Genomic DNA, 20,079 nt, shown 5'->3' on the forward strand with positions numbered 1-20,079 from the left:
CTACAAACGGCCCGATTCTTGCTGCACAAGTGCAGGCAAAATCCTTCATATACCAATGCATTTGACTAGTTGACTAATTATAGATACCTAGTATGCCTTGGCGCTGTCCACTCGGACTTCCAAGTCTCCCTTCCCTCGCGCCAACATGAGTTGTCGTGCAGCCAACTTCTCCCTTTCTCTCGACTCATGTACCTGTAGAACGTCCTCTAATCTAGCACCGATTTCCGATGGTTCTTCCACTCTACTCAAAATTTCTTTGAGTTCCTTCGGCGATGACAAAGCCTGATTGACTTCATTCTCAAAAGAGATTTCGGATATATCCTTTTCTCCTTCTAAAAAGGTGAAATTCGAGTCTCTTCTCGTGGGCTCATACGTTATTCCTCGCCTAGCAGCCTTCTTCTGTCGAATTCTGCGATACGTCCCATCAATACATGAATGTTGTAATGCTGAAAGAAACGCCTCACCGTTCTAGTTCAGCTACTCTTTGTTCCTGCCATTCTTTCATCTCCTTCTCCAGCTTCTCCAACTCCGCTTTCTGGGAATCTGCCAACTCAAGCTCCACCGCATCCGATTTGGTAGGATGGGCACAACCTGCTAGACGAAGGACGTCGGGTGCTTCCATGTGATCCGAAGTGGTTGTCATTCGATGTGCGAACTCGCAATTCCATCCAGGAGTAAGGATGAACTCTCCACCTAGTTGAGTGAGAGTACCAGGATTGGCAAGTGGCATACGGAAGAACGCGTTCTAAAGTAAGCACCATCAGTCAGTCTTGCTGCGAATAGAGAGACAGGAAGAGGTGAAGCGGACTTACACCTAATCCATGGACCAGTTGTCCAGGGACCGTACGTTGATGATATGCTGCTCTGCCTTTGAATAGGGGCCCAAAGTCATTCGTCATCTTCGTCATCCTAATCGACAATTTCTTCATCAGCATAGATTCAAGACGCGTTTGCTGACATATGTCAAAAGCGATTGACTGACCCCATCAACTGATACAGTCTCCTAGGTCCATCCACATAAATAGGAAACGGGCAATTGAACAATTTCTTATAAGCTTTTATAATCTTCCAACTTCCATTGGAAATCACCACTACTCTGATACCGGCTCTCTCCAACGCGACCGGATCAAGGAGTGAAAGGGAAGCGAACGTATAATCCTGGCATTGTCCACACCAGAAATGCCTAATGAAGAAAACGACCGTTTTGTATACCTTATTTTCAACTTGATTTTGACTTGAGGCTCCAGAATAAGTTGCTGATTTCTCCATTCCAGCTGAAGCAGCAAACTCTTTCTCCTTCCCTTTACCTTTGCTCTGAGATTTGTCATTCTGATGGTCGTCAATTAAAGTTGATGATGTATCTTCTCGATATTTAGGAAAGAAATCACCAAAACATTTTAGATCTCCATTTTCATCCCTCAAGAAACACGTTCCAGCTTCCCATAAATCCTTCTTGGACGGTATACGATCTACACTAAATTCTTCTTCTACGTTGTTGGTATCTTTCTTACTTGAGGAAGAGGTGGCGGAAGATTTCTTGACCTTCTCGGAACTATCCCATCTGTTCAGTATCTTAGACCTGAACTTTGACCCACTGCCTGTACCGGAGCCGGATCCTGATGAACCATTCTTGCTCATGGGCACAGAGGTGTGTAACGGGATGGAAGGACTGTGACGCAAGATGTTAATTAGGTCCATGCTTTTTGATGTGTTTGTATCGACCGATGGTCTGGTAATGCGAGGAGGGTTTGATTTGGGAGAAAGAGTTGCCGAAGGAGGGACTTGAAGCTGTTTATCTTCGGGACCAGTTGGGGTAGGAGGTAGAGGTCTATCGAGAGAAAGGGAGATCATACGAGCGTGTAGAGCATCTTCCTTATCTATCCTTGACAATTGTCCTTGATGATTTTCCGTAGCAGTCGCAGGTCTATCTTCCTCTAAGGATTGCCTACCACCGAATGTCCCAGCAGTATCAGGTCTAGCATTCTTCTTTTTCCTAATTACCATACTCTCCTCATCTTCCTTCGGTGAATTGACCGTTCGTCTAGGTGGCGGTGGTGGAGTCCTTCCCATTGACCTCTCAGGAGTCAGCATAGGATTGCGATTAATGCTTGATGTTGCACTGTTACCGGTCGAAAAGCTCTTCAAGCTACTTGATGAACTATCATGTTTATTATGCTTGGTGGCAAACGGATGATCCATCGGTAACGGTAACGGTAACGGCGTCGCTGTACTCTCAGCATTGAGCAATAGGGATGGTACAGGCTTCCTCCTTAATGAATGTGATCGCTTGTGAAGGATTTCTGATCTCGGTGTATTCGTTTGTTCCGGCAATTCATCCTTTGTTTGAGAACTAGGACTAGAAGTACCATTCTCAGAATCAGGTTCTACCGCTAGAGTAGGTGCAGATGATCTTCTCCTTTCAGCTTGAGGTGGAAAATCCTTGACTGGTAATATCCTATTATCCTCTACCTTCGCCTCTCCTACAGTCTGCGAAAGTTTGCTGTTGGGTTGAGTGAACAATGACCGGAAGGATGATGATGCAGAGGTATTGGAAGAATTGCGATGAGGGTTATTGGGTCTGGAAAGTATGATGGGTGCCATTATTGCTATTCTCCTACTCCTGGTATCGTATGAAAGTTGTTCAAGGTTGCTGATGACAGCGGCGAAAATTTTGTATGGAAAAGCTGAAAACTACAAGCTTGGCAATGGCATATAAAGATGGATTCATGGTGACTCCAACCTCTAAACGGTGTTTTGTATCCCATTGTAGCTGGTTGTACTCCTAACGTCATGTATAAATTACGAATACTTTCTTGGTGATCCACAGTAAAAAGAGTTCCCATATGATTATGATATCAAAATAGCAAAACTAGGTGGTTTGGTGCCTTTACACCAACTTACCGAAATCTTTCTTCCCGTCTCCGACGTGACAAGTGAAATCCCTGGACGTCCAAGTCAAAGTTGAGGGGAAATTTCAAAGTTGTAGCCTTGTGGGCTCGGCGAACGACCACGAAAAGGTACGTCATTCCAGCAGCAGTGGCGTCGATCATCATCCTGCAGATCAGGCGCACAGACTGCAGACTGGACCTCACCATATGTACCATATATTTCACGCGAAAACGTCTCATAATTAGGCAGAGATATGGGCGATAACCGATGACTGTCCTGGTCTCCCGATTCATGTATCCTGTACCTTTGTCCTTAAATATCGGGGTTTGAGATTTTGCTCGATCAACCCTGCGGATCCATTTTTAGATCAGGTCTCATCAAGTGACTGGTCTCGGATTAATTTGCCCAAGACCCCGCGCTGTGGAAAATCCCTTACATGTCTGGTTACGCAGTCGAATGGCCAGATCAATGTAAGCATATGGTGACGTGTTCATGCGATGCTATGCAATCTCCTATCACGTCCCAAGTATCGTTGATGCTGCTGAATTGAAGCAGATGGTGGCCAATCGAGGAAGAACTTCAGATATGCTTCGTGATTTAACAGCATCTATCAGATGCCGCATGACGGATACCTTTGTAACCACTGAAGCGTGAGGCTTCATCAAGAGGAGCCATGCATATGAACATGTTCAAAAGTTTTTGCCAGCAAGCAACACATGATCATCACTTCTTCTCCTTCTGCTTGCCTTTCGCCCTCATCTCCTTCTTTTTCATCTTCGCTTCGACCCTCTTCTTCCTCACTTCCTCCAACCTCTTAGTTTTCCTGGCGGCATTATCAACCGGCATCTTCGTTTTGATTCCCTTGATATGCAGATCCGCATAATGAACACCGGCAATTGGAGTCTTCACTTTCGTGGTTGATTTGGCACCTTCAGTCAAGGGTGCTTTGTTGTGAATGTTCAAGGACGATGTAGGTATAGGTAGGGTTATTGAGTGTCTGGGTGAATGTAGTATACTTTTAGGTAAGAGGTTCTGAAGTAGTGAGATGGAGGGATGTGAACTCTGTAAAACGACATAATCAGTCAATCAGCAGAGCTTGAGCAGTGTAAATCTGGTCGGACTTACTCTTACACCCAAGCACGCGACTCTTCTCAGCCCTACCAGCTCTGCAATCTCCTTCTCTACCGCGCCGAGAGGAACGACCCTCACTTCCTCTTTCGCCCCACTGACAACCTCCTCATATTGCCCGGGCTTCAGGCGGGTCTTACAGATCTTAGCTAATTGATTATGCTGATATACGAAAGTATTGTAGGTTGCGCAGTACTGTGGAATTGGTGAAACTAAGGAAGGTGGATTGATAGATAGTAATGGAACGATTATAAATTCCAATGGTGAGATATCTTGATTCAGAGCTTTAGCTGGGTCACCGTCCTTGGCGACCTCAACTTCGGGTTCGGGAGAGAGTGAAGGTGATCTAGGTGCAGTAGGTAATAAATAACTTTTGTTTGAACCTTTCTCATTTCCAGCCAAAGTCGTAGGTACACCGTTTAATTTATCTCCCATGATCATTATACGGATTCTCAAATCCGATATTTGCGATTCCAGAGATTTGAGCACTTCATTTATCCCTAAGACCATGTGAGATAGTATTTCAGGTTTGACAGGTTTAGATCCCGATACACCTTCTCCTCCTCCTTCTGCTTCTCCAGTTTCATCCAGTCGCAGTTTTTTCTGTGCTGGTCCGTCTTGAGAGGGTTCGATAGAGACCCTTTTAGTCCCTACTCCACTAGTCGCTGTGTCTCCGGCACTCGAAGTGGTCCTGATTCCTTCGGTCATTTCAACGTCCTGACCATCATCATTTGATTTCTCTTGAACCCCTTTGCCATTCGCATTACGCGTTGACTTCCTATGTTTCCGCTTCTCTCGTTGATGACATCTCGCTCTAGATACGTGGTAATCGGCAATTTCAGATGGTACGAGTTCTTTCAATGCATGCAGAGTAGCATTTTGCAGATGTCGAGGGATATTTGGCCTATACACACGATGCCAAATATCAGCTCTATCATCATCGGTGTCGGCTATGTAAGGTATTTTGTACATACCAGGCTACAGTCAACGGACTTGCCAGAACAGCTTTGACCACATCTTTGCTCATCCCTGCTCTATCCACACCATCTTGTCCATTCGCAGCCTTCGTCTTGTCTTTCTTCGACTGAGCTCGGATAGTTTGAGCGCCATCGTCAGGTACGACTTTTACTGCTTTGACCACGGGTGGGGGCTGCGACGGCCCAGCAGAAGGAGCAGCCTTCTTCCGGGGGAGAGTGGTCATCTTCTGATCCGCCGTCCAGTATCAAGCAGTTCGACCTATCGTGCTTAATCGATTGTGACATTCGTTATGCAGAGTTGATCTGAGCTCAAATGAGATTCAACATTTCGTCAAAACATTTGACACGTGGGACACGCGTGAGCGCTCGTGGCTCTGTGCATGGTGCCACATCGGCGTTTCTTCTTTTCACCTCAAGAAACTCCGTACCTTATGGTAAAAATCACCAAATTGTTCATGGTCGATACCAACTGCATAGGCAGGCTATGGTTTAATGTTGAAAGATCGTTTCTTACTGTCATCCCTCTAATCAACGACCTTAAAAAAGCCCTTTTGCTCACCGGATACTCTATACGGCTGTCTAAGTAAGGACACACCCGCACTGAGTTAGCAAAAGCCCTTTTCAGCTTATACTTCTTCCTACTGGAACAAAAAACAGAAAAACCACCCAAAACCAACTCAAAAATCAATCAAAATGGTTAGAGCTTCAGTACTTAACGATGCCCTCGTATGTGGATTCCCTTTGTCTGATAGAAGAGTATGGGAGGAGGAACGAGATGGATGGATAGACCAGAAGACGGGGAAGATTGAGAAGGATGATATGCGAAATGGAGTTTGGGAAAATAGCTAATGCCCGCTTGGTCAATTTGCAGAACAACATCGTCAACGCCGAAAGACGAGGAAAGAGACAAGTTCTCATCAGACCTTCCTCAAAGGTAGTTATCAAGGTGCTTTCCGTCATGCAAAAGCACGGTGAGTGTTTTTATCAATCATTAGTGGATCCATATGTCTTTTCTATCTTTCCATCATATACCCGGAGTATAACTGCCTTTACACGTTATTCCTACCGAGGCGAGGCTTTAAGTCTTCGGAAGAGCGATTCTTCCTCCCTTTTTCGTACTTCTTTTGATCAAGTCAGATTCGAGGCCGCATGACCAGTTTCATAGACTTGATCAACCCATTGAAAAAGGGGACATCATTCTCATATCAACGCAGCAGAATCTCAATACTGATTTGTCGTTCGTTTGATATAGGTTACATTGGTGAATTCGAGATCATCGATGACCACCGAGGTGGAAAAGTTGTTATCCAACTTAACGGTCGATTGAACAAATGTGGTGTTATCTCTCCTCGATTCAACATCGCCGTTGACGCTAGTAAGTCATCTTCACTTCTCACCCAAGATATCGTACAATTGGACTGATTTGCTAATTTGTTTGTACTTGAATAGTCGAACAATGGGTTGCCCTCCTTCTCCCCGCTCGATCTTTCGGTAAGATCATCCTCACGACCTCTGCCGGTATCATGGATCACCAAGAAGCCAGAAACAAGCACGTCGGTGGTAAAATCCTTGCTTTCGTCTACTAAGGGCAGATGCAGATGGGATGACATGCTATGCATTGAGGTTTTAGGGTATTTACTTTAGAACCAAGACCACTTGATGAAATTGCCTGTTAGAGCGAGGATTGCATAGGTTATTCACTGACCATACGTTACGGCGAGATTTGGTCTGAGAGACGAATGTGTGATACTTCTCTGTCGCATGAAGGCTGATGAGGAACAGCTGAAGTTCGGGTTAATACTGATCTTCACCGATATGTTCGGAATATAGGCTTTCTTCGCCTTTCAGATATCAACATGCAAGACCGTGTTTATCGGTCAATTGATTCGATACGAATCCCCAGCGGAGCAATAGATAGAATAGTTGATTCTGGATCGAAACGAGTCCCGAGCGACCCCACCTTTGTTAATGGTAAAGACGTTGCTAATCGCAGTACATAACAAGTCGAAGTCCTTTGTTTGGATAAACTGAGAGAGCTAGAGTTTGACTCTAAAATTTATATACATTTGACTTGATTTACACCTCATTGAGTTTATTCTCTTCTCATCTGTTCTTGCTTTCGCATTCTAATTGGATTCTGACTCGATCTTTCAAAATATCGAGGAAAATCATCAACATTACACGATATAGACAATGCAACACAATCATCACAACGAATTCGAACCAGAATACGATGAGATCTTCGGCCCAGCCAAAATACCCACTTCCTCTAATGGTCAAGGACTTATAACCTCACGTTCCACACAGAGGTGGGATCTGGACAGTTTAACCAAATCATCTGGAAATCTTATAACCAAAGCTTCAGATATAGGTATGAAAGCTTTGATATTAGGTACGGAATACGCTACGAGAGCTTCCAGATCCCATTTATTTAGATCAGCTACTACCGTGCTAAATGATACTTATTCATCACTTTTTAACGGTAGTCCTACGGATCCTAGCGATGGTGTGTTCACATCACCGTATATGGAAGGAAGGGAAATACCAATAACATTTGATGATCGGACTATTGATTTGCTTTATCCAGATACCAATAAAATCTCAAAACTTAGAAGACCATATGATCCAATTACGAATACCTTCACAGACTCGGATATGGTTGATGAGAAGGTGGGTGAATGGATGATATATAAACTTGATCCATCACGATATAAATATACCAAACGATCTGAGAGATTCAAGTATCAATTGGTGGCTTTACCTAGAATCGTGATTTACTCGGACTGTTCATGTGGGAAGGAAAGTTTACTTAGAAGCTTGAATGATACGGCTGGAGAAAGAGATGAAGAAGCTAAAGAGTATTTGAGGGGAGATAGATGGTATTGGTCCATGGAGACTGGAGAGGGGAAATACAAGCTAGCAAGGATGAAACATACTTTGGATGAATTGACAAGTCGAAACAGAAGGAAGGATGATGGATTTGAGGTTGCATATGTCCAAAATGATCAAGAGCAAGTACAAGGGTTTTTGAATACGCTTGAAAAAGCGAAGATGAAATCAACGACTCGATCGATTTCACATGATAATAGGATAGAAAATCCTACAGCAGAGAAGACGAAGGATAAATCTAGTTCGCCGTTCTCACCTAGAGCTAGTAGGTTTCTGGCTGGGGAGAAAGAGGGCGAGTTGATTGATTGATAGAGAGATGGCTGCAAGTCAAATTTGAGGGAGAGGCAATGGGCAATCTATCATGCATAATGCTATGACAATCTCTGAAAAAAAGAGAGTGACATGCAGAGGAGGAGGAGTAAGAGATTTGTTGGTTGTATATACTAATGCGGATAAGCGTCTCACATAATTGGCTTTGTCCATGAAATTGGCGTTACTATATTTCCGTTCCATTGGGGTAAATGAAGTTGGTAGTTGTTTCGAGGTAGGGTTCTCTGCATATCCTATATAAGTGGTCGTATGGTCCAATGGCGAATGATCGAAGACCGGTGGATTGCATGAGGATGTCCAACAATTCCGCTTCTCCTGATTCAATCGTCTACCTCATCTCTATCATGTAATCCTAGTCTATCATCTAATTCTTCCTCCCATCTGTTCCGTACTATTTCCCAATCATACAACCCTTCCGAATTAGCTGTCAACCCACCTCCAAGAGAAATAACAGTAAATATCAATCCGACCGTAACCAGAAACTTCCATACCCCTCCTCCCCCTGCCCCTTCCCCGTCTCCTTCGCCGTCCTCTCCCGCTTTGCGTTTACCCCCAGGTCTGGCAGTTCGAGCATTAGGGTTATAATTAAAATCGTACTCGTAAGTATACTGGAAATTCGGTGGTGTCTTCCTACCAAACGGTTGGTAGTTCTCCGTTCGGGGCGCTTGACCAGTTTTGTAAGCCGTAGAGTTGGTATTGGACCATGCACGATGGGGACCTTGGGCTGCTCGATGTAAGTAGGGATCACGAGGTGAGAATGATGAGTGACCGTGACCGTGACCATAGGGTTGATGAGTACGAGATGGGTGGGATTGATGGGATGCTGGTGTGAGTGATGTATCGTATTGACGACTGCATAATCAAGAAGTTCGATTGTCAATCAACTTGGTCATTCTGGTCGAATGACATAGGATGGGAATCTGGGTGAAAGTATCGGTTCTCACCGTTTACTATCGTCACCTAATACAGCATAGGCATCGTTTATCTCGTGGAATTTCGCTGTGTCTCCACCTTTGGCATCTGGATGATATTGCTTAGATAGCTAGTTAATTGATTCAGGTAATGTCAGTTCGCAATGTTCTATCGTCAAGTGGTCCTTGCCTCATCCTCATCGACCAAATGATCAAGAATATATATATCAAATATCTCATGACATAGTCTGATGAACCCAACCCACCTCATAGAACCTAGCTTTTATCTGCTGCTTTGTCGAGTTCTTTGACAACTTCAACACATCATAATGACTCAGACTACCATGGGTTCTAGCTGATCTTTTAGCAGTAGAAGTCAATGTTCGAGCTCGAGATTGTATAGTTGATGGTCCAGCATGTTTCAAAAAGATGTGGAAAGGGATCGGTCCGAAAGTAGTATTGCTTGTAGTGAACATTGTTTAAACCTGGGGAACGACTTTTCGACCGATCGACGTGGAGAGAGGGATGTCGTAGGTGAGGTGAATACCGCTGCTTGGTATTGATATGAACCAACGAGATCGAGTCTTGCTTTCTTGCTTGAGTCAAGGTAGAAAAAACAAATCTCATAGCTCAGTGACGATCGGCCGACTACGACTAGCTCTGATGGATGTGACATGTATGACGCGTAGGAAGCGTTGGATCACGTGATCTCACGGGACATCATGCTGGATGTCGATGACACACAGTAGTGTACAAGCATTCATTCATGCAGTCATTCGTTCATTCAGCTGTCCACAAAGCAGTGCTTGCCCTAGTATCCTGTGCAGTGAATATGCATTGTCATTCCTATCATAAGATATATCGTAAAAACGAGCAAAACGATAGAAAGGTCTGATATTACTATAAAATATAAAAATCTAACAAAGGAAGCAGTAGTCCGAAGCGTACTTACAAAGTACAAGACCAGCCAAGAGATAAGAATTGTGACAACAGTTAAAGGGAAAATTAATTACACTAGTCTAGAAACGTCCATCATCTAATCTAAAAGTATATATAAATATGGTGTCATTCGTACAAGAGGATTCTTTCTTATCCGGTTTCAATTGTGTTTAGAAATCAGCATCCAAGGTGAAACCAGCTTTGACGGCTGAGTGATCCGATGTAGCACCGACAGACTGGTTGACACCTGACTTGGAGTAGGCTGATACTCTAGATTCGAAGAAGTTTGCTTTTCCTTGTAATGAGATCATTTCCATGAAATCGAATGGGTTGGAGACGTTCCATATCTTATCGTTACCGAGGGCGACCAATAATCGATCAGCGACGAATTCAATGTACTGACACATGAGCTTGGAGTTCATTCCGATCAATGATACTGGAAGAGCGTCCGTGAGGAACTCTTGTTCGATGGCGACGGCTTCCTTGATGATCTTAGAGATAGTATCGGGGTGAGGTCTTCTCCTGAGGTGGGTGAAGAGCAAACAGGCAAAGTCGGTGTGGAGACCTTCATCTCTTGAGATCAATTCGTTAGAGAAGGTGAGACCGGGCATCAAACCTCTCTTCTTCAACCAGAAGATGGAAGCGAAAGATCCAGAGAAGAAGATGCCTTCAACAGCGGCGAAGGCGATCAAACGTTCGGCGAAGGTTGACTTGTCATCAGTGATCCACTTCAAAGCCCATTGAGCTTTCTTCTGGATACAGGGGATGGTGTCGATAGCATCGAAGAGGAAATTCTTTTGGTCGTTGTCTTTGATGTAAGTATCGATGAGGAGAGAGTAGGTCTCGGAGTGGATGTTTTCCCTATAGTGGATGTAAGGTCAGCAGGGTGACGAGGAAGAATGAATAGATGGGAAGAGGAAACTCACATCATGATTTGGAAACCGTAGAAACATTTAGCTTCGGCACATTGTACTTCAGCTGAGAATCGCTCGACCAAATTTTCGTTGACGATACCGTCGGACTATGAGACAAAATGATAGTCAGCATATGCACTGTGGCTGAATACCAGATGAGTCAATGTGAGTCATACTCACTGCAGCAAAGAAAGCCAATACACGTTCGATAAAGTATCGTTCGTTATCGTTGAGCTTGTTCTCCCAATCGTGGAGATCAGGAGCAAGGTTGATCTCCTCAGCGGTCCAGAAAGAAGCCTGAGCTTGCTTGTACATTTGCCAGATCTGCGAGAGACGGTTATGATCAGCTATCATGTATGAGACGCTGGCGACGCTTCGGGACAGCTGTACTCACCTCTCGGTATTTGATAGGGAAAAGGACGAATCGAGAGTTGGTCTCTTGTAAGAGAGGTTCATCCTTCTCCTCACAATCGACATCACCGACGAATCTCGTTCGGTACTCTTCTACTTTATCCTCAGCTGATACGACAGGCTTCTCGGTGGGTTTGGAGACAGCTTGGAGTTTGGAGAGGAGGGTAGGCTCCGATACCTTTTTAGGGGTATTGAGGTTGAACTCGGCGAGAGCAGAAGCAGCTGCCTTGGAAGGTGTTTCGATGACTGACATGGTGGTAGTAACAAGAATGAAGTGATATGGGGGGATCGTTCAACGATAAATAGGTAATGTTCTTGATATAGAATGTGAATCTAGAAGAAGAGAAAGAAGAAAGAGGGAAGAGGGAAATGATTCGGTTGGGAATGTGCTTATATGTGGATCGATGGTCAGTAGTAGTGAGTCAGGTAATGTTGAGTGACGGGATGACATAGCGTAAGAGTTGCTACCTGTGCCAGAGTGAGTGAATCAACAAACGACGCGTCCATTGATCTCTTTCCGTGTTCAGGTAATGTTCCATTTTCCTACCTCCCAAAAAAAGCGAAAGGCTGAGAGGCTGGTCCAAAACACCTTGAATATCACGTGATATCACCCAAATTACCGAGAAAATCCGGCCAAAATCATCCACGTCAACCATGACTTGGACTTGTTTCACCTTTATCAACTGCTTTTCACCTGACGTGGGATTAGTTTGTTGAGCTGATCACTGCTTGTACCGCTCAGGAACCTTAAGGTTAGCACCTGGCCTAGACAGACTACGCGATGGTGGAGGTACCTGCTCCTGTCATGTCCGATCACCCCCTCTCCTTGTCTTTGTGAGCTACGGGTATCGTATCGTAATTAACGCCATCATCCAACCCATGGCTTGACACAGATAGATCCACTAGACAGTAGAGTTGACTCAACCTGGCTCACCTCTGAAGATTGGACACGGTTCCCACGAATGCACCCGATCGGCCGACTGATTTTATCAGTTCACAATCGAGAACATTACTCGCCTTCAAACTCTCCTCGTCATCAGACGCGTAAACGCGGTCTCATTTTTCAAGGTTTATTAGATTATCCGGCCGATAGTATACTTCTGTCGTTATCATCCAAATCTAGTCATTCAACAGTTTCTCAACGTCATTTTCAGTCAGACCATAGCTTCTTAGGCAGGGAGGTCGTTAAACGCAATGGCGAAGACAAAGCCAGAGGGAACACCAAAAGATGCAAAAGCGTATGTTATATGAATCCTACCCTCCAGATTGCAGCTGTTGATGGACGTTGTCTCATGGTAGGACGAAGCAAGCGACCTTAGCTTCATTCTTCGGAGCACCCAAACCTGGTCCGAGACCACCCTCTACCAATCCAACTTCATCCCCTGCAACGACTAACAACGGTACCAGAAGGCCTTCTTCAGCTGCTGCTGGCGTGGGCGGTCCAGCCAGTTCACCTGTGGTTCGAACTACCCAAGGGAAAGATCTCGTCAACAAGTCTAGTCCTTTAGTAGGGAGGAAACAGAACTTCGTGGAGAGTGAAGATGAACTTACCCCACCCCCTGAATCTGGACCTTCATCAGCTAAAGCCAATTCGAGCGAGAAGAAGAAAGTGATACAGGTGGATGAGGATAAAGAGATGGATGATGGTGCGGAAGAAGCGGATGGATCGCCTATCAAGCTTGTAAGCCATTGTTATCGTCACCAAATGAATTGAGATGCCAGAGCTCATCTTTGTTCGCAGGGACGAAGGGCAAAGAGGAAAGTGATGTATGTAGAGTCTGACTCCGATGGATCCGAGGAAGAGGTGGTTCCCAAAGGAATGTCAGGTATGTCACATTGCATATCCCTAACGTAGGTTTACTATTAATCCAGCTGATTGATTATTCGTCATCAGGTCGAAAACCTAGAAAGAGCTTGAAGGAAGATTCAGATGGGGATGATTTTGTGTTGAACGAAGAGGACGATGCAGCCATGGGTAAGTCCTTCATATCAATCAGAAGCGTGATCACTAATAGGACGACCACTTAGCTGCCGCTGTCGACGAGTACGAGGCGTACGAAGCTTCCGTAGTATCACGCTCCCCTTCAGCGTTTTCCGCTTCGCCTGAACCTATTAAGAAGAAGGCTGCTCCTAGAAAAGGATTTGTTGCTCCCAAGCCTGCACCCAAGAAAGCCACCACGTCATGGTACGACAACAACGCCTCTACTTCGGCGGAAGCCTCTTCCTCATCCGCTCGACCTGGTCCACGTCCACTAATCAATAATTCTCGGCACAATAGCGGCAGTGGAGTTTCTAGATCAAATGACCCCGACGCTATCTTTTTAACCCAAGCTGAGCGGTCAAAGTTGGAAGCCAAGGAACAAAAACGAGAAGCGGAGCAGCGTTATGCTTTCCTGGAGAACCCACGGGATAAGGAGGGCCACACGCCTGACCACCCCGATTATGATAAAAGAACGGTCCATATTCCAAAGGCGAGATTCAATATTGCAGACAAACAGAACGGCTTTACAGCCTTCGAAGCTCAATTTTGGAACATCAAACAAGATCACTTTGATACGGTACTTTTCTTCCAGAAGGGGAAGTTTTATGAGCTGTATGAGAACGATGCAGATATCGGACATCAGGAGTTCGACCTGAAATTGACAGATAGAGTGAACATGAAGATGGTGAGTTTTGTTGTCTACGCGCATATAGATGGGGTGTTTGTCTGGCGCTGAGTTGTTGTACCTTTCCTCGCTCAGGTCGGGGTACCAGAACAATCACTCGAATTCTGGATTCACAAGTTCCTGGCTGCTGGTCATAAAGTGGGAATTGTCGAACAGGCCGAGACTGCTATCGGGTAAGTTTCTGCACTGCATATCAATATCATGTGCAACGCTTCAAAGAGGCTGATTTTATACCCTTTATTGATAGGCAACAAATTCGAAATAAAGGTAAAGGCAAAAACAATGAACCGAAGATAGTCAACAGAGAGCTTCGTCAAGTGTTCACAAATGGTACGATCGTCGATGGAGCATATCTCAGCAGTGACGAAGCGAATCATTGTGCATCTATCAAGGTAAGTGATTGAACCGATGAATCGCATGGTGTGACCCGATTAGTCAGCTGATCATCAAAGGGAACAGGAATTTGTGTCTGATCTCGATGGTACTTCCGCCTTTGGTGTATGTATACTGGACGCCTCGACTGGGTTATTCGATATAAGCGCTTTTGAAGATGATGTCTGTCGAACGAGATTGGAAACGATGTTCCGTCAAATCAGACCGAGAGAACTGGTGTATGCCAAGGTGAGCGAGCTGAAGAGTTTGGCTATGATGATGGGCTGACTTAGACCTGTGTCCAGGGCAACCTATCGGTCAATACCACTCGTATGTTGAGGAACATCCTCCCCTCATCAACTCAATGGCAATCTTTCAAAGAAGGAAAAGAGTTCTGTTCGGCTCAGGAAACTCTTGAACAGCTATCTGAATTCTTCGCTGTTGACCATGACGAAATAGCAGCTGATAAAGCACCATTACCCGATGCTATTCGACAATATCAGGAGAATAGAGTTGCCATGGAGGCACTTGGGGGCTTGCTGTTCTACCTTCGAAGTTTGTCGTTGGACAAGGACCTGGTATCGCAGAGTAATTTCAATGTGTATGATCCGATCAAAGAAGGGAAAAGTCTGGTATTGGATGGTCAAACGCTGGCACATATGGAGGTAAGTCAAGCTAAGGTTGGCTTGTCCAAGGGAAAAGGTACCTGATCGACTGGTATATCTACTGTAGGTGTTAGTCAATGGAGATGGAGGAAGTGAAGGAACATTGTTAGATTTACTTCAAAGATGTATCACCCCGTTCGGTCAGTTAAAATCCCAGCTAAAATCATGGTGACTTGTCTGACATGGTTTGATTATAGGCAAGCGATTATTTCGAATTTGGTTGACGGCTCCTCTTAGAGATGCCAAAGCCATCAATGATAGGTCAGTCGTCCTCTGTCCGTGCATGCCTCTAAAGCCCAACTGACTCTCTCGGCAGACTGGATGCCGTCGAAGATCTCATGAATAATGAGACCTCGTTCTCAAACGAGTTCCGCTCGTTGTGTAAGGGTATCCCCGATTTAGAGGTGAGTCATGTTCAGGTCACTGGAACCAACTGTATTCTAATGATTGGGTCGTAGCGATTGATCTCTCGTATACACGCTGGAAGTGAGAAAGAGAGTAAATTCCTCAATGTGATGGATGTGAGTGACGCTCCATTGGGAGCACAAACACTGAATACTGACGACATACCTGTTCTAACAGACATTCGTAGCTTTACAACATGGTGTCGAGAAACTACGTACCATAGCGGAAAACTTCACCTCTCCCAGTGTAGCAGGTCTACTTCGTTCCGTACCTGATTTATCCGCTCACATCGAGCATATACAATCTATGTATGTGGTCGAAGAGAACGGTGGGTATGACTTGTCCTCTCAATGACACCAGCGCGCTAATTCGATCTATATCCGCAGATAAATCCATTTTGATTCTACCTCAACCTGGTGCAGACGAAGAATGTGATTCTGCAGATGCTACCGTTGCAGAGATCGAACAACGTTTGGATGCTTATTTGGAACACGCTAAAAAAGATGTAGAGTGAGTGTGAGATCAATATGGGTGACATGACGATATGTCTGACGTACTATCGATTGGGTTGGATTATAAGTGCTCAGAACATAAGATGGTGGCACAGCGCACAAGGCGCCAAGGAGATCTTTCAGATCGAAGTACCAATCGTCAAAGACAAGATCCCGAAAGTACCGAACAATTGGATCAAACAGAGTGGAACTAAAGTAAGATTGATTTTCACCTAACTTCATGATGATACTGGTCGATTGATTGATTTGGTTTTCGGTGCATCAGAATTGCACTCGATATTACACTCCGCGACTCTTAACGCTGAAGAACGAGATCCAAGAAGCAAGAGATATTGCGAATACGACCAGAGCAGATTTCTACAAGAGGCTTTTAGCTGAATTTGATAGAGATCGAGCGGTCTGGTTGAAGACGGTACGGTAAGTCTTTTTCGTGCTGATATCGAGTTCGATCGAAGACTGAAGCCATGTTATATTATGCAGAGTTATCGCCGAATTGGATTGTTTGGTATCGCTAGCAAAAGCATCAACCGATATGGAAGACCCCAAATGTCGACCTGAGATTATCGAATCTCCATTCGCTTTTGTCGATTTCGAAGAACTGAAACATCCCTCGATGTCCGCCCGGGGAGAGTTCATACCGAACAATGTCCAGTTGGGTGACACTCGACCTAGACAGGTGCTGTTGACCGGACCGAACATGGCTGGTAAATCGACTTTACTGAGGATGACGGCTGCCGGTGTCATACTTGCTCAGTTGGGATGTTATGTTCCTGCCTCCAAGGCTAGGCTGAGTCCTATTGATAGGATCCAGACGAGAATGGGAGCATATGATAGTGAGTCCGCCTCTCCCTTTCCGTCTTCTCATCTCAGATAGTTAGCTATACTGGACGAACTGCAGGATTTTCGTTGATAATTTATGGTGCACACCTACAGATATGTTTGCAAGTGCCTCAACGTTCAAAGTTGAATTGGATGAATGTGCCAAGATACTTCGAGATGCTGGACCCAAATCATTGGTCATTCTGGATGGTGAGTCACCCGGCTCATGACCACTTGACAGGAAGTGTAGCTCACGGATCGCAGAACTCGGTCGAGGTACTTCCACCTACGACGGTATGGCGATTGCAGGAGCGGTCCTGCATCAACTTGCCACACATACTCTACCGTTGGGATTTTTCGCCGTAAGCATCAATCAACTCTCTTATCCTAATCGACATTCCCTAACAGGCAGCAAGCTGATTATATGTCTTGAATTGTGCAGACCCACTACGGTTCCCTCACCGATGATTTCACTTATCATCCAAATATTCGAAAGATGCATATGCAGACTCACGTGGATGATCAGCTTCAACAAGTCGTCTTCCTTTACAAGTTGATTTCTGGAGTAGCAGAAAGTAGTCATGGTACTCGTGAGTTACGCTTCCTCCGATCATCAAATTGACTTGACATAGTGCTGATGTATTGATTATCCGGTAAAGATGTCGCACACATGGCGGGTGTACCTGCCGAAGTGGTATTGAGAGCTCAATCAATATCTGATCAATTCTTCAACGACTTCAAGATGAAGTTGACCCAAAAGCGAAAATCGTCATTACCTATACCCGGTCAAGCTGATTTCGCCTGGTTGATGAGGTTGGTCAATGGACTTATGAGAGATGATGATAAGACCAAGGCTGGCTTGGGCGAACAACTGGAGGTACTCAGGGAATGTATTGGGCGGTATGAGATGAGTTAGCGGAGATAGATAAAGTAGATGGTGGTATTTTGAGCGATAGTTTGGAAAATCCATCTGTGTGGGTTTTCTTGAAGTGACACACCCATCAGAGTTTACAGTATATATATATTCATGTCGATGATCGAGTTGTATATAGATGAAAACTTCCAAAGCATAACATCACCTGTTCTTAATGACATGCATCTCAAATATGTCATGTACAACATGAAACCACGGTCCATCTTGCTCGGCCCCATCCCATGTACTCCTTTTCGTTCCCCTCTTATGCCTGTCGTCCTAGATATACACTCAGAGCTAGTCCTTTACTATACGGTACATTGAGATTGTTAAAACCGTTGACCCCATCATTCAGATATTCAATGAGATCTTTATATCTATCTGCTGATCCTACAATGTTATCCGTAATCACCACTGCACCTTTGCGTAAACTGGGTTGGACAAGTTTAAGCGTAGGTAATGCTAAAGGAGACCAGACTGAACACAAACACGTCAGATCCGACAGTTCGGCATTTGAATGCCAAGAGATCAGATAAGAGAGTTTGATAAGATAGAAACATACTGTCAAGTAACAACAGATCCACCTGACCAGGTAGATCCTTCGCTAGGGTATCCAACAGATTACCCTCTCTGAGATCGATCAATCGTTCGACCTCGTCTCCGCATTCTTGCCAGTACTTCCTAGCTTGGGTGATCTTGGAAGGTTCATTCTCCGTAGCTATCACTTTACCCGGTGTGTGGCCGTGAATCTTGGATGATTGGGATAGAGCGAGGGAAAGGTAGATTGTAGATACGCCATATGAAGTTCCAGCCTGGTTAAGATTCAAAAATGGAGATCAACAACTGCCGATGTCGACTTGTATTGTATGTAGAGATTTTGGACTGGAAATTCACCTCAATAACATTCTTCACTCCTATTGATAAACAAGTTTGATACACGAACCAGCATTTATCCTGATCCAGTGCTATAAATTTATCTCTCATAAACTCGTCGAAGCCTTGTTTGTCGCGAAGCCTCTCTGCGGTAATTTGAGATTCCTGCTGTGATGAGATGGCATGGAGGTCATCTAGAAGTTTGAGGATATGAGGTGGGGCGACGACAGGGTTGGGGAAAAGAGACATCTTGGCCGTCAGTGTATTTATTTGTGATTGATAGTCAGGCAGTGAGATGCGATGTGCTCAGTATGAACTATATATAACATTGATGAGATGTAGATGGATTGAGTCATTTGTCGTGTTGGTGATCGACTCGGTCGCCCGATATAGCCGGGAATACAGTAACTAGTCATTCTATCATTTTAACTGAAAACCACAGTCATGCATGAACATGTACTTTGTATGCATCTTTCATCCTATGATTATGATAAAACAATTGTGCGGATACCATGTTACGCTCGTCATGTATGATACATACATAATGTCCAATGGCATTTGTATCATCTCATGAGGTAATGATTCTATGATACAGTATTGTCGATCTTCACGCTTTCCGATACTCTTTACTCGGACTCGGGTGCGACCAGTTCAAAGTATTGCTATAACCACATACAATCAGCATTAACACAACTTATTGAGGATTGGCTCGCACCCACCTGTTGAGCATCAGGGTGATCGGTAGGGTGACATTCCCAAGTTTGTAAGTCTTTCTCAAAACCGTATGGTTTTCGTTGAATTGGTGTGCTATCTTTCACTACATCGAGGCATTGAGCTGTATATGAGGTAAACAAATCAGTATATATCATGACGAAGCTACTATGGGTCTAGGTCACGAGAATAATAACTCGCCTTCATCTTGTCCAATTGCCAATCTAAGGTTTGGTTCACTCCCTGTTCCAGTCGTACCAACAGTGAACACCTGCGAGTCCTTTCCATCTTCACACGCCTCGATGGTCACCTGTCCACCATTCCCATTGGACGTATCGGCATCAAGACACATATCTTCATTGGAGATCAACTTGATTTGACCCCTTTGAGGACCGACAGCAGAGAAGAATTGGAATTGGTCCAGGTATCCTCCTGAGCCTTGAGAACAGGCTGTCAGAGCTACGATGGTACCATAGGCGGCATATCCATTTTGTACGGTAAGACATAGATCGGGACTTGCGAGGGATCTAATCCGTTTACCCTCTTGAGCCCTTGGGGTTATGGGGGAGGCGATGGCCAGAGTTGCGAGAAGAGGGAGAAGTAAAGATTGGATGTACATTATGCTGGATAATTATGTTATTTGGTCTAGTTAATAAGTGGGATAATCGTAATGTATGATTAAATGTGTTGACGAGGAAGAAAAGTAGACCCAAGAACATATCATGTTGCTACTTCTATTTATACCTTACGTCCTA

At 44.6% G+C, this 20,079-nt stretch overlaps 9 protein-coding genes across 9 annotated transcripts; 3 read left to right on the forward strand and 6 right to left on the reverse strand.

Annotated features, from left to right (window-relative positions):
* Nucleotides 1-87: 87 nt before the first annotated feature.
* On the reverse strand, nucleotides 88-2,601 carry I203_105742 (uncharacterized protein; the record flags this gene model as incomplete). Its single annotated transcript, XM_019144894.1, has 4 exons — nucleotides 88-409; nucleotides 465-745; nucleotides 813-909; nucleotides 983-2,601. The coding sequence occupies 4 exons, from the start codon at nucleotides 2,599-2,601 to the stop codon at nucleotides 88-90; spliced, it is 2,319 nt and encodes a 772-aa protein (XP_019006229.1).
* Nucleotides 2,602-3,612: 1,011 nt separating this feature from the next.
* I203_105743 (uncharacterized protein) lies at nucleotides 3,613-5,218 on the reverse strand (the record flags this gene model as incomplete). Its single annotated transcript, XM_019144895.1, has 3 exons — nucleotides 3,613-3,951; nucleotides 4,015-4,921; nucleotides 4,992-5,218. 3 exons carry the CDS (start codon nucleotides 5,216-5,218, stop codon nucleotides 3,613-3,615), a joined length of 1,473 nt encoding a protein of 490 aa, XP_019006230.1.
* Nucleotides 5,219-5,687: 469 nt separating this feature from the next.
* On the forward strand, nucleotides 5,688-6,580 carry I203_105744 (40S ribosomal protein uS8; the record flags this gene model as incomplete). Its single annotated transcript, XM_019144896.1, has 4 exons — nucleotides 5,688-5,720; nucleotides 5,866-5,965; nucleotides 6,247-6,369; nucleotides 6,444-6,580. 4 exons carry the CDS (start codon nucleotides 5,688-5,690, stop codon nucleotides 6,578-6,580), a joined length of 393 nt encoding a protein of 130 aa, XP_019006231.1.
* Nucleotides 6,581-7,187: 607 nt separating this feature from the next.
* On the forward strand, nucleotides 7,188-8,192 carry I203_105745 (uncharacterized protein; the record flags this gene model as incomplete). The annotated part of the gene is made up of 1 exon (XM_019144897.1): nucleotides 7,188-8,192. The coding sequence occupies one exon, from the start codon at nucleotides 7,188-7,190 to the stop codon at nucleotides 8,190-8,192; it is 1,005 nt and encodes a 334-aa protein (XP_019006232.1).
* A 341-nt stretch (nucleotides 8,193-8,533) lies between these two features.
* On the reverse strand, nucleotides 8,534-9,600 carry I203_105746 (uncharacterized protein; the record flags this gene model as incomplete). Its single annotated transcript, XM_019144898.1, has 3 exons — nucleotides 8,534-9,065; nucleotides 9,158-9,255; nucleotides 9,391-9,600. 3 exons carry the CDS (start codon nucleotides 9,598-9,600, stop codon nucleotides 8,534-8,536), a joined length of 840 nt encoding a protein of 279 aa, XP_019006233.1.
* A 633-nt stretch (nucleotides 9,601-10,233) lies between these two features.
* On the reverse strand, nucleotides 10,234-11,641 carry I203_105747 (uncharacterized protein; the record flags this gene model as incomplete). The annotated part of the gene is made up of 4 exons (XM_019144899.1): nucleotides 10,234-10,924; nucleotides 10,990-11,084; nucleotides 11,158-11,301; nucleotides 11,372-11,641. 4 exons carry the CDS (start codon nucleotides 11,639-11,641, stop codon nucleotides 10,234-10,236), a joined length of 1,200 nt encoding a protein of 399 aa, XP_019006234.1.
* Nucleotides 11,642-12,582: 941 nt separating this feature from the next.
* On the forward strand, nucleotides 12,583-17,743 carry I203_105748 (uncharacterized protein; the record flags this gene model as incomplete). Its single annotated transcript, XM_019144900.1, has 23 exons — nucleotides 12,583-12,626; nucleotides 12,688-13,069; nucleotides 13,130-13,214; nucleotides 13,283-13,363; nucleotides 13,417-13,441; nucleotides 13,523-14,054; nucleotides 14,130-14,227; nucleotides 14,302-14,446; nucleotides 14,514-14,675; nucleotides 14,732-15,091; nucleotides 15,159-15,231; nucleotides 15,289-15,352; nucleotides 15,408-15,495; nucleotides 15,550-15,612; nucleotides 15,674-15,824; nucleotides 15,883-16,006; nucleotides 16,077-16,203; nucleotides 16,274-16,425; nucleotides 16,489-16,841; nucleotides 16,942-17,037; nucleotides 17,092-17,189; nucleotides 17,270-17,417; nucleotides 17,487-17,743. 23 exons carry the CDS (start codon nucleotides 12,583-12,585, stop codon nucleotides 17,741-17,743), a joined length of 3,708 nt encoding a protein of 1,235 aa, XP_019006235.1.
* A 262-nt stretch (nucleotides 17,744-18,005) lies between these two features.
* Nucleotides 18,006-18,862, reverse strand: I203_105749 (uncharacterized protein; the record flags this gene model as incomplete). Its single annotated transcript, XM_019144901.1, has 3 exons — nucleotides 18,006-18,217; nucleotides 18,303-18,552; nucleotides 18,635-18,862. The coding sequence occupies 3 exons, from the start codon at nucleotides 18,860-18,862 to the stop codon at nucleotides 18,006-18,008; spliced, it is 690 nt and encodes a 229-aa protein (XP_019006236.1).
* A 377-nt stretch (nucleotides 18,863-19,239) lies between these two features.
* I203_105750 (uncharacterized protein) lies at nucleotides 19,240-19,943 on the reverse strand (the record flags this gene model as incomplete). The annotated part of the gene is made up of 3 exons (XM_065517832.1): nucleotides 19,240-19,275; nucleotides 19,333-19,448; nucleotides 19,526-19,943. The coding sequence occupies 3 exons, from the start codon at nucleotides 19,941-19,943 to the stop codon at nucleotides 19,240-19,242; spliced, it is 570 nt and encodes a 189-aa protein (XP_065373136.1).
* Nucleotides 19,944-20,079: the final 136 nt, after the last annotated feature.

This window comes from Kwoniella mangroviensis (genome assembly GCF_000507465.2).
Source record: "Kwoniella mangroviensis CBS 8507 chromosome 1 map unlocalized Ctg02, whole genome shotgun sequence".
Lineage (NCBI taxonomy): Eukaryota > Fungi > Basidiomycota > Tremellomycetes > Tremellales > Cryptococcaceae > Kwoniella > Kwoniella mangrovensis.